The sequence below is a fragment of the Neoarius graeffei genome, chromosome 22, assembly GCF_027579695.1.
Source record: "Neoarius graeffei isolate fNeoGra1 chromosome 22, fNeoGra1.pri, whole genome shotgun sequence".
Taxonomy (NCBI): Eukaryota; Metazoa; Chordata; class Actinopteri; order Siluriformes; family Ariidae; genus Neoarius; species Neoarius graeffei.
The window spans coordinates 56,932,309-56,945,331 of NC_083590.1; the positions used below are offsets into that span (position 1 = coordinate 56,932,309).

At 41.8% G+C, this 13,023-nt stretch overlaps 1 protein-coding gene across 1 annotated transcript in view; it reads right to left on the reverse strand.

The window, feature by feature from the left end:
• Positions 1-844: 844 nt before the first annotated feature.
• The window catches only part of dazl (deleted in azoospermia-like), a 44,828-nt gene continuing 32,649 nt past the window's right edge, over positions 845-13,023 (reverse strand). Inside the window, exons 8-9 of the mRNA XM_060903966.1 lie at positions 11,320-11,370; positions 845-982 (exon numbers count right to left, since the gene is read on the reverse strand). Coding sequence (XP_060759949.1) covers positions 845-982; positions 11,320-11,370 — 189 coding nt within the window. The remainder of the gene's footprint in view (positions 983-11,319; positions 11,371-13,023) is intronic.

Here is a 13,023-nt window from a genome sequence, read left to right on the forward strand (position 1 = left end):
ACATGGTAAGAGGTGGTCCTGCATTAATACATCACTGGGAGATCCCGGTGTGGCACTGACTGGGGAAGCTGTCACAGAGCCGTCAACGTCAGCACCGCGTCAGGGTGATATGAGGAGTGAGGAGCAGCCCGCCCCTCCTCCCTCTCTTGGGGATTCCCTTGAGAATTTCCCGTTAGAGCAGTCGCGAGACGAGACTCTGCGTCATGCATTTGACCAAGCGAGTAACCGATGGTCAAACTCTCCATTCGAGCGCGACACTGGCCTTCCCCTATTTTGCTATTAAGGATAGGTTGTGCAGAGTGACGCAGGACACTCAAACTGGCGAACAAATAACTCCGTTATTAATCCCAAAGAGCTGTAGGGAACTCGTATTCCATGTGGCTCACTTTAATCCCATGGCCGGACACTTAGGGCAGGAGAAAACACTAGCCCAAATAATGGCCCGGTTCTATTGCCCGGGGATTGGCGGGGTGCGTAGCCACCCTTACCGCTTGCTCGAACACAAAAAAGGGTGATCCGGGATGAGCTCAAGGCCATACTCAAAATGGGCATAATTGAGGAGTCCCACAGTGACTGGAGCAGCCTGGTGGTCCTGGTTCCCAAGACTGACGGGTCGGTCTGGTTCTGTGTGTCCTATAGAAAGGTCAACATGGTGTTTAAATTTGACGCATACCCAATGCCTCGCATTGATGAGTTCTTCGATCAATTAGGTGCTGTTCGCTTTTATTCAGCACTGGATCTAACGAAGGGATATTGGCAGATCCCCTTGACTCCTCTATCCCGAAAGAAAACAGCCTTTTCCACACCCTTTGGGTTACACCAATTCATCACGCTTCCTTTTGGGTTATTTGGAGCTCCCACGACATTCCAGCGGTTTATGGGCAGGATTCTCCACCCTCACGCCGCCGATGCAGCAGCGAACCTCAATGACATCATCTACAGCAATGACTGACTGCACCACCTGGAACACCTTAGAGCCGTCCTAGAGTTGCCGAGGTGTGCGGGTCTCACCGCAAACCCAAAAATAGTGCGCGACTGGGCAGGTGGAAGTTCGGTATCTGGGTTTCCACTTCCATTAATGTGATTCATAATACATTTGTATTGTTTAAAAGTAGCTGAACAATGATTCAATGAACAGCTAAAACTCAAACTGTGCTTGATAATATATTTAGAATATGGACTAAAAATGTGTCTAAGATATTTGGTATACTCTATAAGGTGCCATAACGTTTCATGAAAAGTGATCGAAACTGTCATAAAATAGCAGCTTTTTCCATAACTTTGAGCTCCTGGTGCCACCAGTAAACTTGTGAATTTTGTCAAAATATTTCACCCAGTGTGTTTTCTTACCAAAAGGAGCATAAAAACAAAAATGCATCATGATCGGAGGAACTTTTCATTTTTAGGGGGCAACTGATGCACCCTAGGGGGCATTTCACACTCACTAGATTCAGTATTCGTTTTCACGTATTTTCAACAAGTAGCTGATAAAAGTAGGCTTGACGGCGCGCTGCTGCACTCATGAACCTCCTATACGTTTATACGGGAGAACAGCACGTTTTCATTTGGCCTTTAAAAGATGTTTAAAAGCATTTAATGTATATAAAACTAGAGTCAGTTCAAGGATAAACAACATTTACGGAACATCTTGTTAACTTTGTGCAGCATTGTGATGACCTTTTACTTCAAGTGTTTTTTTTTTTTAAACGCCGTGTAATAGAGCCCTGCACTCCCGCGGGACCCGACGCAAAGCAGTGCGGCGCGGGACAAATTCTGAAAGCTCATTGCGGGCGCGGGCGGGAGGGGGAGTGCACAATGCGGGCGCGAGAGGTGATGAGCTGCAGTCCCGCTAACTAAAAACATGTTTAAAATAAAATTTATAAATTATTAATTTATGTCTATCATATATAATTTGTGCTGGATATTTTATTTGGCGTTAATAAAAACATTTTAAGATGCCTAAATTTGCGGATGTGGTCTAATCTCGCATACGTTTCCGATTCCTTTCCGCTCTTCCGTGTTTGAGATCTCCGATCATGGCAGAAGAGCAGAGCTCCTCTAGTGAAGCTCACAGTGCTTCAGAAGTAAGTGCTGCTTTAAAAAGAGGTACATTTACTGTTAAAAAGTCAAGAGTCCTGAAATCAGACATTTGGAAGTCGTTCTCACTCGTGTACGAGGCAGAGGGAAATCAGCTGCCCTTTGCTTGTTGTGATAAGTGCCAAAAGGTTCTGACATACAACGGCCATAAATCAGGTACATCAGGCCTGAATCGCCATGTACGTACTGTGTTAAAAGGACAACAATTGTTGGAGTTCAGAGGGAACAACGCAAAAGTGACAGATGCGTTGAAGGCAAAGACCGTGGAGAAATGCGTTGATTTTGCTGCTGCGGACCTCCGCCCGTATGACAGCATCGCTGGTCGGGGATTAGTTCAGTAACCCCAGCACTTAGGCCGAATCCCATTTCACCCCTTGGACCAACCCCTTGGCCCTTCCCCTCCATTTTGCGCGTTCACGTGAAGGGGTAGGGGTATCCCAATCCCAGTTAACGCGGAGGGGTAGGGGAAGGGGTAGGGCTTCTGTACCCCTCCAAACGGAGATTTTCCTGGAGCTGACTCCGAACGAAGGGGTTTGAGTGATTTCCCACAATGCCATGCAGATTTCAGCGAGATTTCATGCGGATTTCAGAAAGATGGCGGTTCCCGCGGCGAAAGATTGTCATAAATGTATTTTCTCCATTATTTACGTGTTTTAAGTTGTTATCCAGAGGAAACACGCCGCTTGATTCGCTTTCGAGCTGAGAATGAGCAGCGATTTCTGAAATCCAAGCTGCTGCTAAAAAGCTTTGGGAGTGAGTATTGTTTTCGGTTGCTTGACTGCGTACGTTTTGTTCTGTTATTCTCGCTTTTATTGTTTACATGAGTGTTCTGACACCTCATTCTGTCGGATGTGGTGCACGAAGCGCCAAAGATATCCCATTCAGTGGTGTTAGTTAACAAATCACACCCTGCCAGCAGAGATTTCTGGTTCTGGCTCTGACTGTAGCGGCTGGTCGCAGCCAATGACGCATTTGGTCGCGTTTTGCTAACGTAAACGCTGACGGAGGTACGCGATGACGTATGCGATCGTTGAAGGGCTATCCCAATACGTAGGGGTTGAATTTCAAGCCCTATCCCTTGTAGCTCAGTTTCAAGGGGAAGGGCCAAGGGGAAGGGGGAGGGGTAGGGGTAGAAATTAGAATTGGGATTGGGCCTTAGTTGACACAGCAGCCACAATCGGCAAATTCGATGTGCGAGATATTCTGCCCCATCCAACAATTGTGTCACGTCATGTAGATGATAGGGCACTCAAATTTAGAAGAGCTGTTGTTGATGACATGAACAACGACAAGAACTTTTGTGAGAAATAACGCGAACGTCTGCATCATGCGGGATTTGCGGGCGGGAGCGGGACAAAATATGGCAGGCGCGGGCGGGAGCGGGCCTGAAAATCATAATTCTTTGCGGGAGCGGGACTGAAAATTCTGTCCTGCGCAGACCTCTACCGTGTAATGCAGTACATCAAACTGATGGGCGCCGCCATCTTGAGTTTGTTGGTGATATTCGTCACCGGTCGTGTGTTTTCTTGTTGCTTCCAGCTCACTCACTGTTTGTTCAATCAGCTTGAAACTCATGATTCCCCCCAGTGGTCGAATCCCTCATGTTGACTTGTTTTTCCAATAAAATCAGCTGAACACTTTGCTGTCTCGTGCCCGCGAAAGATCAGATCACTGAGGAAAATTTTGTATCCTTCCTAAAAATCCATGATTTTCCAAATATTTTTTTCATGGAGAAAAAACGAGGTGTGTAAATATCAGTAATACTGTTTTGAAGAGAATTAACAAAAAGTTTGAGCCTCTTCTACACAACACATTAGAGCACCGCCATCATTAGTCACGCTCGGTGTCCACAATTTAAAGTGAACATGCCACGAAATTCTGGTTTTTATGTTTAAACACACAGAATGGACCAGTTTCACTGAAGTGTTACGTTTAAGCCTTCGAGGTGCAGAATTGTGGTCTACAAGAAGAAGCCTTTATCTGTGCTTTCTACCCTGATACTCAATTCTACAGTACATCTCTATTTTTGATCAACTGATTTCTGATTGAGGTTTTTTCTCATGAAAGGAAAATTAAACCAGCGGAAAAATACGATTGCTGGTTTGTGACCGGGGCAATGGACAAAAATGGAAATTTTATAAAACAGTGGATTTTAAAACATTCATAACTGAGTTTTTTATGACATATTTACAAAATTGAACAAGTTTTCACACTCTAATCCCATACATTACACAACACTATGACGAATACTTTAAAGAATGTCCCATCACTGATGATAAAATGGTATAAAACAAACTCCTCTTTGTGTAAACAATTTGTATGATGATATTGAATCGCCTTGCTGCTACGCATGAAAAGGCTTCGGATTGAAACACCCCATTTCCTGGATGAACCATGTTAAGAGAAATCGCAAAGCTTGTAAGCTGCCATGACAGTTAAAAGTTAAGCGATTTAGCTGTGGATTTCTTTGCACAACCTGGGAAGAGGATAACGGACATCAATAACAACAAAGATTAATTTGAAGATGACGTTGGGGAGAAATAATAAAAGTTATTCTAGATATATTTATTGGTTCATATGTTTAAAATCTTTATTTTTCTGTAAAGCTGCTTTGCGACAACGTATATTGTTAAACACGCAATACAAATAAGTCCACTTGACTTTGGACCCTCCCCCCACCGCCAAAACAACCCTCCGATTTCAAATCGTCGTGGAAAATGCCCCCTGTGGTAAATATGCTGTCAATGCCAGCCAAGTCAAGTGAAAGTCTCGATTTATGCGAGTCATGGTTTTGCATCTTGTGAGCAGTTACTATAATCTTTCTGTAGTCTTCACTCTTACTCAGTATATACTTGTGTCTGCTAGCTCACCATTTTCCTCTCGTCTGTGGGAGTAAAACTGAAATGGTATAAATGCCACCCATTCAGCAGCACTCTCTTCTGACTCAACACTGTGAAGGGAAAAGACCCCAAGGAGCACTACCCCCTCAGCCTCATGAACACGGTCTGGAGGCAGAAATCAGGGAAGATAACAGAAGTACAACTTTTCACTCAAAAATATGCCAAACAGCAATCTCAGTCTATAGAGATTTTGCCCCCTTGCTTTCCGTCAGGGAAAATAAAGAATGCTTTGCATTCATTCACGGAACACAAAATCCATCAGTGTACGTCTGACCAAAGGCCAATTTATGCTGACAACCCAGTCCTCGCAGATAGCGTTGCAGACAGTGTCTGCGTAGCCCCCCCCTTCGCAGACGCTCTGCGCGCACATCCCAAAAATTGTGACCACCGCAGAAGCCTCGCAGACAGCGCCGCAGACAAGAGGGCTCCGATTGGTCCACTCTACATCCGCTGTACACGCACTTCCGCTTCCCTACTTTCCCGGTTTGGTTTCACGACCGGCATTTTTAAAAACACGAGCGAAGATGGAGCAGCATGAAGAGCGGTTGATCGAGGAAGTACGTACATCTATACGACTCCAGTTCTAGTCATTATAAAAAAAAAAAGTTCTAGTCATTATAAGTAACCGGAGGATAAACACTCCACTAACCACACCCACCAACTACTCCTAGCGATTTCACGCCCCCTTGCGTTATGCCGGTGAATAACATCGCGCACGCCTATTACTCCCCGCTCAACGATAAATTACAACTATCTGCGAAAAGCTATCTGCGAAAAGCTGTCTGCGAAAGCCTTGTCGCACGAGCATGCAGAGGCCTTTAGTTGACATTAGACATGTATATAATTTACAGTTATACCATGAAATCAAGTCGTACATGAGCTGATAGCTGACGAGGCGCGTAGCACGGAGCTGTCTATAATCCATGTACGACAAGATTGAGTGGAATCACGGTTTTATTCTGTCCACATTCACTGGATTTTGAGAAACAGAGCATTTTTGTTTTTTTGCAAATCTGATAAAGAAAAAAAACTTTATACAAAAACAAACATCCAACAAAATAATTTCTGCTTAGAATGTAAACAAGCCGGCAAAATGACGAGCAATTTGTGGTGATAATTCTTGAGAAATAAAAGATACATTCTTACCATCAAATACTTTTATTCCATATTTTGCTGCTTTTTTGTATTGTTTGGGGTTTTGTTTTTGAGTAAGTTTTTTTATTTTGTCCTCGGTTGGTTCAGCAACATGCCCGGCCATTTTGTTTTTCTTGACTCATGGTATATGAGCTGATATCCTAGTAGTAGAGTAGCCAATCAGAGCACGCGATTGATCATATCCCGTGAATGTGGGCAGAATAAATACCAGTATTTACTATATTTATTAGGATATCACCAAAAAACTCTAGCTGAAAATAGTCAAAATTGCCCTTTTAGTTTTCAGCTGCAAGAGAAAATAAAAGGTTTTGCCACAAACCGATCAAATCAAGTATCAAATCTAACACTTTACAACTTTTGTGAATGGAGGGCAGGGTCAGGGAAGGTGAGTGGCCAAGTTGTTATACCTGTTGTCAATTAATGTGTGTGTGTCTTGCAGTGATGGTGGAGCATAAGAGGAGTAGGAGAGCAGAGAGGAGCTGGCTGGGACCAGAACATACGTGTGTGTGTGTGTGTGTGTGTGTGTGTGTGTGTGTACGCGCTGATTGCCCTCTGGAAGGAGCAGAAAATGCTTCGAGGTCTTGATGCTGGCCCAGCAAGAAGACGGCCAGGCGTTCCGACACCTGCTCACATCGGCGGGGTCCTTGACCGCCACCGCAGCGGACCCTCCCCACCTCACCCTAACGAAGATAGGTCCGCACAATGATCCAGAAGCCTTCAAACCGCCGAAGCGTGGGGGTGGCCAGTTGAGCAGCGTGCCTACTTCCGCTGCTGAGTGGTGAGGCGCAGCTCGACGCACTAATATATATATAAGGGCTGTAACGATACACCCAACTCACGATTCGAATCGTGATTTTTGACCCACAATTCGATACGCCCATGATTTTTTTTTTAAATGTTTTTTTAAAAGTAGTAAATTTGACTTATTAACATTTACTTACTTACATTAACTATTTAATAACAAATAATTCAGACCGCTGCAGAGAATGAGTAATATGTATGCAAAAATGAACAAATGTATATCCAAAGACTGTTTTATTTCTCAAAATAATACTGTTGAGCCGAAAGCTCTGGTTTTTTCAGTTCTGAAAAAGTCATTTTTCCAAATCGTGTAAATCCGTTAAGATTTTTTTTTGGGGGGAGGGGTGGCTCTCTCACTGTCTCACTCTCATAGGGCCGATGATTTTCTGTGATCGCGGAAAACAGATGGAAATTACGGAATTTTTATGGTGAAACATCGCTCACGTGTCAAAATGTAACTGCCGCAGAAGGCTTCCGCCCAAGCAGACATGCCTTCAGTGTTGCCAGATATTGCTAACGTTTTCCACCCCAACATATGTTCAAAACCAGCCAAAAAGCACCTAAACCTGCCCAATCTGGCAACACTGCATGCCTTTCCGGTCAAGTGATTGTGATTGGCTTGTGGCACACCTAGCCAGCCAATGAGCTGCTTGTTTACAGATTCGCTCCCCGCGTCGCAACCAGAATGGCGAGCGCTTAAAAGAAATGAATGCTCTGCCAGTGGCGAGTGTGGACGTTGCGTGACTCGCAGAAGATTGTCGCAGGTCGGCGAAAAAACGACTTACTAATAGATATAAAAAAATAAAAGTAATTTAAGTAAGTTTAAAATGTAATTTAAATAAAAAGTAAAGTATTAATAAATTGAAGTTTGGAAGCGCCTCTGTTTTTGGGCTGAGGAGAAGTTTGAAAGGGTGTACCGCGATTCTGCCTTCTTGTATCGCGATACGGATCGTGGCTCTGCGTATTGCGATTTCGATACGCATATCGTTACAGCCCTAATATATTTTATATATATATATATATATATATATATATATATATATATACACAACCCCGATTCCAAAAAAGTTGGGACAAAGTACAAATTGTAAATAAAAACGGAATGCAATAATTTACAAATCTCAAAAACTGATATTGTATTCACAATAGAACATAGACAACATATCAAATGTCGAAAGTGAGACATTTTGAAATTTCATGCCAAATATTGGCTCATTTGAAATTTCATGACAGCAACACATCTCAAAAAAGTTGGGACAGGGGCAATAAGAGGCTGGAAAAGTTAAAGGTACAAAAAAGGAACAGCTGGAGGACCAAACTGCAACTCATTAGGTCAATTGGCAATAGGTCATTAACATGACTGGGTATAAAAAGAGCATCTTGGAGTGGCAGCGGCTCTCAGAAGTAAAGATGGGAAGAGGATCACCAATCCCCCTAATTCTGCGCCGACAAATAGTGGAGCAATATCAGAAAGGAGTTCAACAGTGTAAAATTGCAAAGGGTTTGAACATATCATCATCTACAGTGCATAATATCATCAAAAGATTCAGAGAATCTGGAAGAATCTCTGTGCGTAAGGGTCAAGGCCAGAAAACCATACTGGGTGCCCGTGATCTTCGGGCCCTTAGACGGCACTGCATCACATACAGGCATGCTTCTGTATCGGAAATCACAAAATGGGCTCAGGAATATTTCCAGAGAACATTATCTGTGAACACAATTCACCGTGCCATCCGCCGTTGCCAGCTAAAACTCTATAGTTCAAAGAAGAAGCCGTATCTAAACGTGATCCAGACGCGCAGACGTCTTCTCTGGGCCAAGGCTCATTTAAAATGGACTGTGGCAAAGTGGAAAACTGTTCTGTGGTCAGACGAATCAAAATTTGAAGTTCTTTATGGAAATCAGGGACGCCGTGTCATTCGGACTAAAGAGGAGAAGGACGACCCGAGTTGTTATCAGCGCTCAGTTCAGAAGCCTGCATCTCTGATGGTATGGGGTTGCATTAGTGCGTGTGGCATGGGCAGCTTACACATCTGGAAAGACACCATCAATGCTGAAAGGTATATCCAGGTTCTAGAGCAACATATGCTCCCATCCAGACGACGTCTCTTTCAGGGAAGACCTTGCATTTTCCAACATGACAATGCCAAACCACATACTGCATCAATTACAGCATCATGGCTGCGTAGAAGAAGGGTCCGGGTACTGAACTGGCCAGCCTGCAGTCCAGATCTTTCACCCATAGAAAACATTTGGCGCATCATAAAACGGAAGATACGACAAAAAAGACCTAAGACAGTTGAGCAACTAGAATCCTACATTAGACAAGAATGGGTTAACATTCCTATCCCTAAACTTGAGCAACTTGTCTCCTCAGTCCCCAGACGTTTACAGACTGTTGTAAAGAGAAAAGGGGATGTCTCACAGTGGGAAACATGGCCTTGTCCCAACTTTTTTTGAGATGTGTTGTTGTCATGAAATTTAAAATCACCTAATTTTTCTCTTTAAATGATACATTTTCTCAGTTTAAACATTTGATATGTCATCTATGTTCTATTCTGAATAAAATATGGAATTTTGAAACTTCCACATAATTGCATTCCGTTTTTATTTACAATTTGTACTTTGTCCCAACTTTTTTGGAATCAGGGTTGTATATATATATATATATATATATATATATATATATATATATAAAAACTGCTGTCAAGTGATTAAAATATTTAATCGCGATTAATGTCGCGACTGTCATAGTTAACTTGCGATTAATCGCAATTTAATCGCACATTTTTGTCACATGAAAAACCATTGTAATTCTCTTATCAGCATAAAAAAGTGAATGGGCTTGCTCACTGTTCGAACTACGGAGGTACTCGGGGGATCCGAGATCCCCTGAAACAGACATGAGATCCCTTGAAAACATGACTTGGGAAATGTTGGGGGGTCTCTAAAATATTGGCAAAATGATGTTTACTGACATAGCAATCGTGTGTAACGGGAAGCATTTGCATATCCGAAGTGAGCGCGCGATGGAGATCCGCGCTCTGAGACAAGCGCAAGCACCCCCCCAAAGGGAAAATAAAGGGACCCCCGAAAATATCGGCATAGTTCGAACACTGGTTGTACCAATGTTTTTTTTTTTTTATTGCAGAGCATAACACGTCTTGTCACAGCCACTGCAAAGTGGGGCTGGAGCCGCCGATGGGAAAACGAAACTTAAACCGAGCACCGTGGCTCTTCGGGGGAGGGCAGAGGACTCTGGCTGTGCAGGGCGTGGCATCATGTCACAGAGCGTTAATCTCGCGATAAAAATTATTGCCGTTAAAATTGAGTCAAGTTAACGCGTTAATAACGCGACATTTTTGACAGCACTAATATATATTTTTTTTTTTGCCCGCAGTCAAGCGCTGCACGCCAGAAATCCGGCAGGGGGCCGGAATACTTTAATCCCTGAGAATGGCCTGATATTTTGTGAGATATTACAGAAATAAACAGATATCACAATCACCACATTTCAGACGGAACTAAATTTCACCGATTTTATGAAATTGAAAGGCCGTCTCGCTTTAAATTAATTTAAAAAAATCAATAAATTTCAAATCCAATAAAAAATAAAATGCTACCAAAAAAATGAATAAATTTATGTTTAATATTATTCCAGTAGAGAATGTGGTCCAATGTTATTTTCCTCTTTGAGCACCTGATTCCTCCTGGATGGAGATATGACCCTTCTGAATGTCCATGCTGTACAAGGTGTCCAAACTTCCGAATTTATTGTTCAGAATAAAAACTTCCCATATAAAGAATCTTACTGGTTTATTGTAATTCCTCAGAATTGTGTGTGTAAAATACGTAGATTGGGGCTTGCAGATGACGAGAGGAATGTAATCTGGGAAAACATGTGGTCCAATATAAGAGATGGACTGAGGTCAGAAGGTCGCCATATGTGGAGATCAACTTTACTTCTTGTTTCTAGTTATATTTTATACAAAAATAGTTTTATTAATGTAATGTAATGGATTTACAGCATTTTGGGGGAAAAAAATAATCAGATTTTTAAATAACGTTAAAATCAAAATCTAGAGTTGCATTTTTAATGTTATTATAACCTAAGAGTGCTGTATTAAAAGTTTCAGACAGAAAATAGTGGTTTTCATGCTGCCAGTTTTTGGTAGAAGAAAACATGTTCTCTCTCGAGTTAATTACAGTGGATTTATTCCCACTGGAGTTTTGGAACCGAACTCTTCACACACACACCGCCAGTAAACTCTTTATCGGACAGGCTGTGTATGTAGTTTTTACGTCTGTTAACTGACGTTTCTTTTTTCTTTCAATTTTTGTTAAAATAAGAACAAATGAAACTGACCTGATTCATAAACCTTGTCCTCTGGTCACCACACCACTGTGGCAGAGAATACTGATGAAAAGGGAAAAAAAAAAGAAAAAAGGACAAACATCAACCTCTATGCTATAATTTTGCACTAAAAATTAGCATTTTTCTGTGTTATGGAATAAAGCTGTACTACTACAGAGATCTCAACATCGTCTAAATACTCTAAACACCTGTGGCAGGAAAAAAGAAATAAATTACAAGTACCAAGTCAAAGAAGTGTCTGAAGTCATGTGGTTTTATTATTCTTCTTTTTTAAGTACCATTTCCAATGAAATACAGAGCTTCAGTGATTTGCAAGCCACCACAGACTGTTATGTTTTACACAGTTTTTTTCTGTAATTGGGGCTGTAGTATAAACTGCTTTCAAACGTGCCCGTGTCTAAAAACTCTAGAACAGATAAATTAAAACTGCACTGGGAAAACGAAAATCAACTGATGAGCAAGTCATCACTCTCAAACCTCAAGTCTGCCTCAAGTCCTCAGAGACGCTTTCTCCTCCCTCCGTCCCTCTAATCTTCAAACAAGGACTCCCAATCAACCTTCAGCCTTACTTTACATTTCATCTGCGTCACCCGTCTGCTGCGAGCACCAAAATCAGTCATTTCTCTCTCCGTTATTCTAAAATGACTGACAGTACGTGGGAAGGAAGCTCCTCATAGCCTTTCCCTGCTAGTACTCTCTTTACCACCGTGTTTCCATCAAACCGTGTGTATGCACAGCTCATAAACGAGACCCAGTGTTTCAAAACGTTTCACCTGCACTGGAAGCGTGCACCTTGTTGCTGAAAGTTTGCCACAAGGGCCGTCCATATATAAAACGATTTGCTCATCACCCAGACATTCCAGGCCGTGTACGGTAACCTGCGTGTATATTCCCCACCCCCCAACGCTTCCAAGTGAAACAAGCAGTACCTGGCTGCTTCCCTACAAGACCATTTAAACAATAAAAATAAAAAAAGTGTGTATACACGTCTCACTAACACATGCATATGAGCAGAGCTACGCTTCAGCAGTGACCATTCACCCATGTTTAATTTACTCCGGTCCACAGACGGCACGGTTTAACTGTGATCAAAGCCATCACTGGGTTCTGTACCGCTTTGGTTAAGGCCCATTGTAGACCAAGTTAACTGCGGACATATCTATCTACTGAGCACAACGACTGGCTACATCACATCACATCACATCACTGACTCTTCCAGGGATGAGAATAGGACATTTAAAAAAAACTCTGAAATGTCTGCCAACTTTCCCATTTTATTTATATATATATATATATATATATATATATATATATATATATATATATATATATATATGAGTGATTCCACGCTTATGGGTACTGAAATGGGGACATGAACTTATTTTTAAAAATTCACCTAAAACCATTTCTTTTTTTACCATCAGGTCACAAAACATGTAATCTTTAATGAATGATATGTTAAAAGATAACTTTAATTTTCTGAGATGGAATAAAAACATATTTATATGCCAAAGTCAGAACATAACAGAAGTGTTGTGGACATATATATTCTCAATTTTAACAATGTAGAATTACTTTTTGAAACATAGGAAGGTGATGTTTTAGCAAATATAATTAATAAACATGTGTAGTAGAATAAACATACACATTCTTTCAATAAGATTAACATGGTATAGAGCTAGATTGTAATTAATT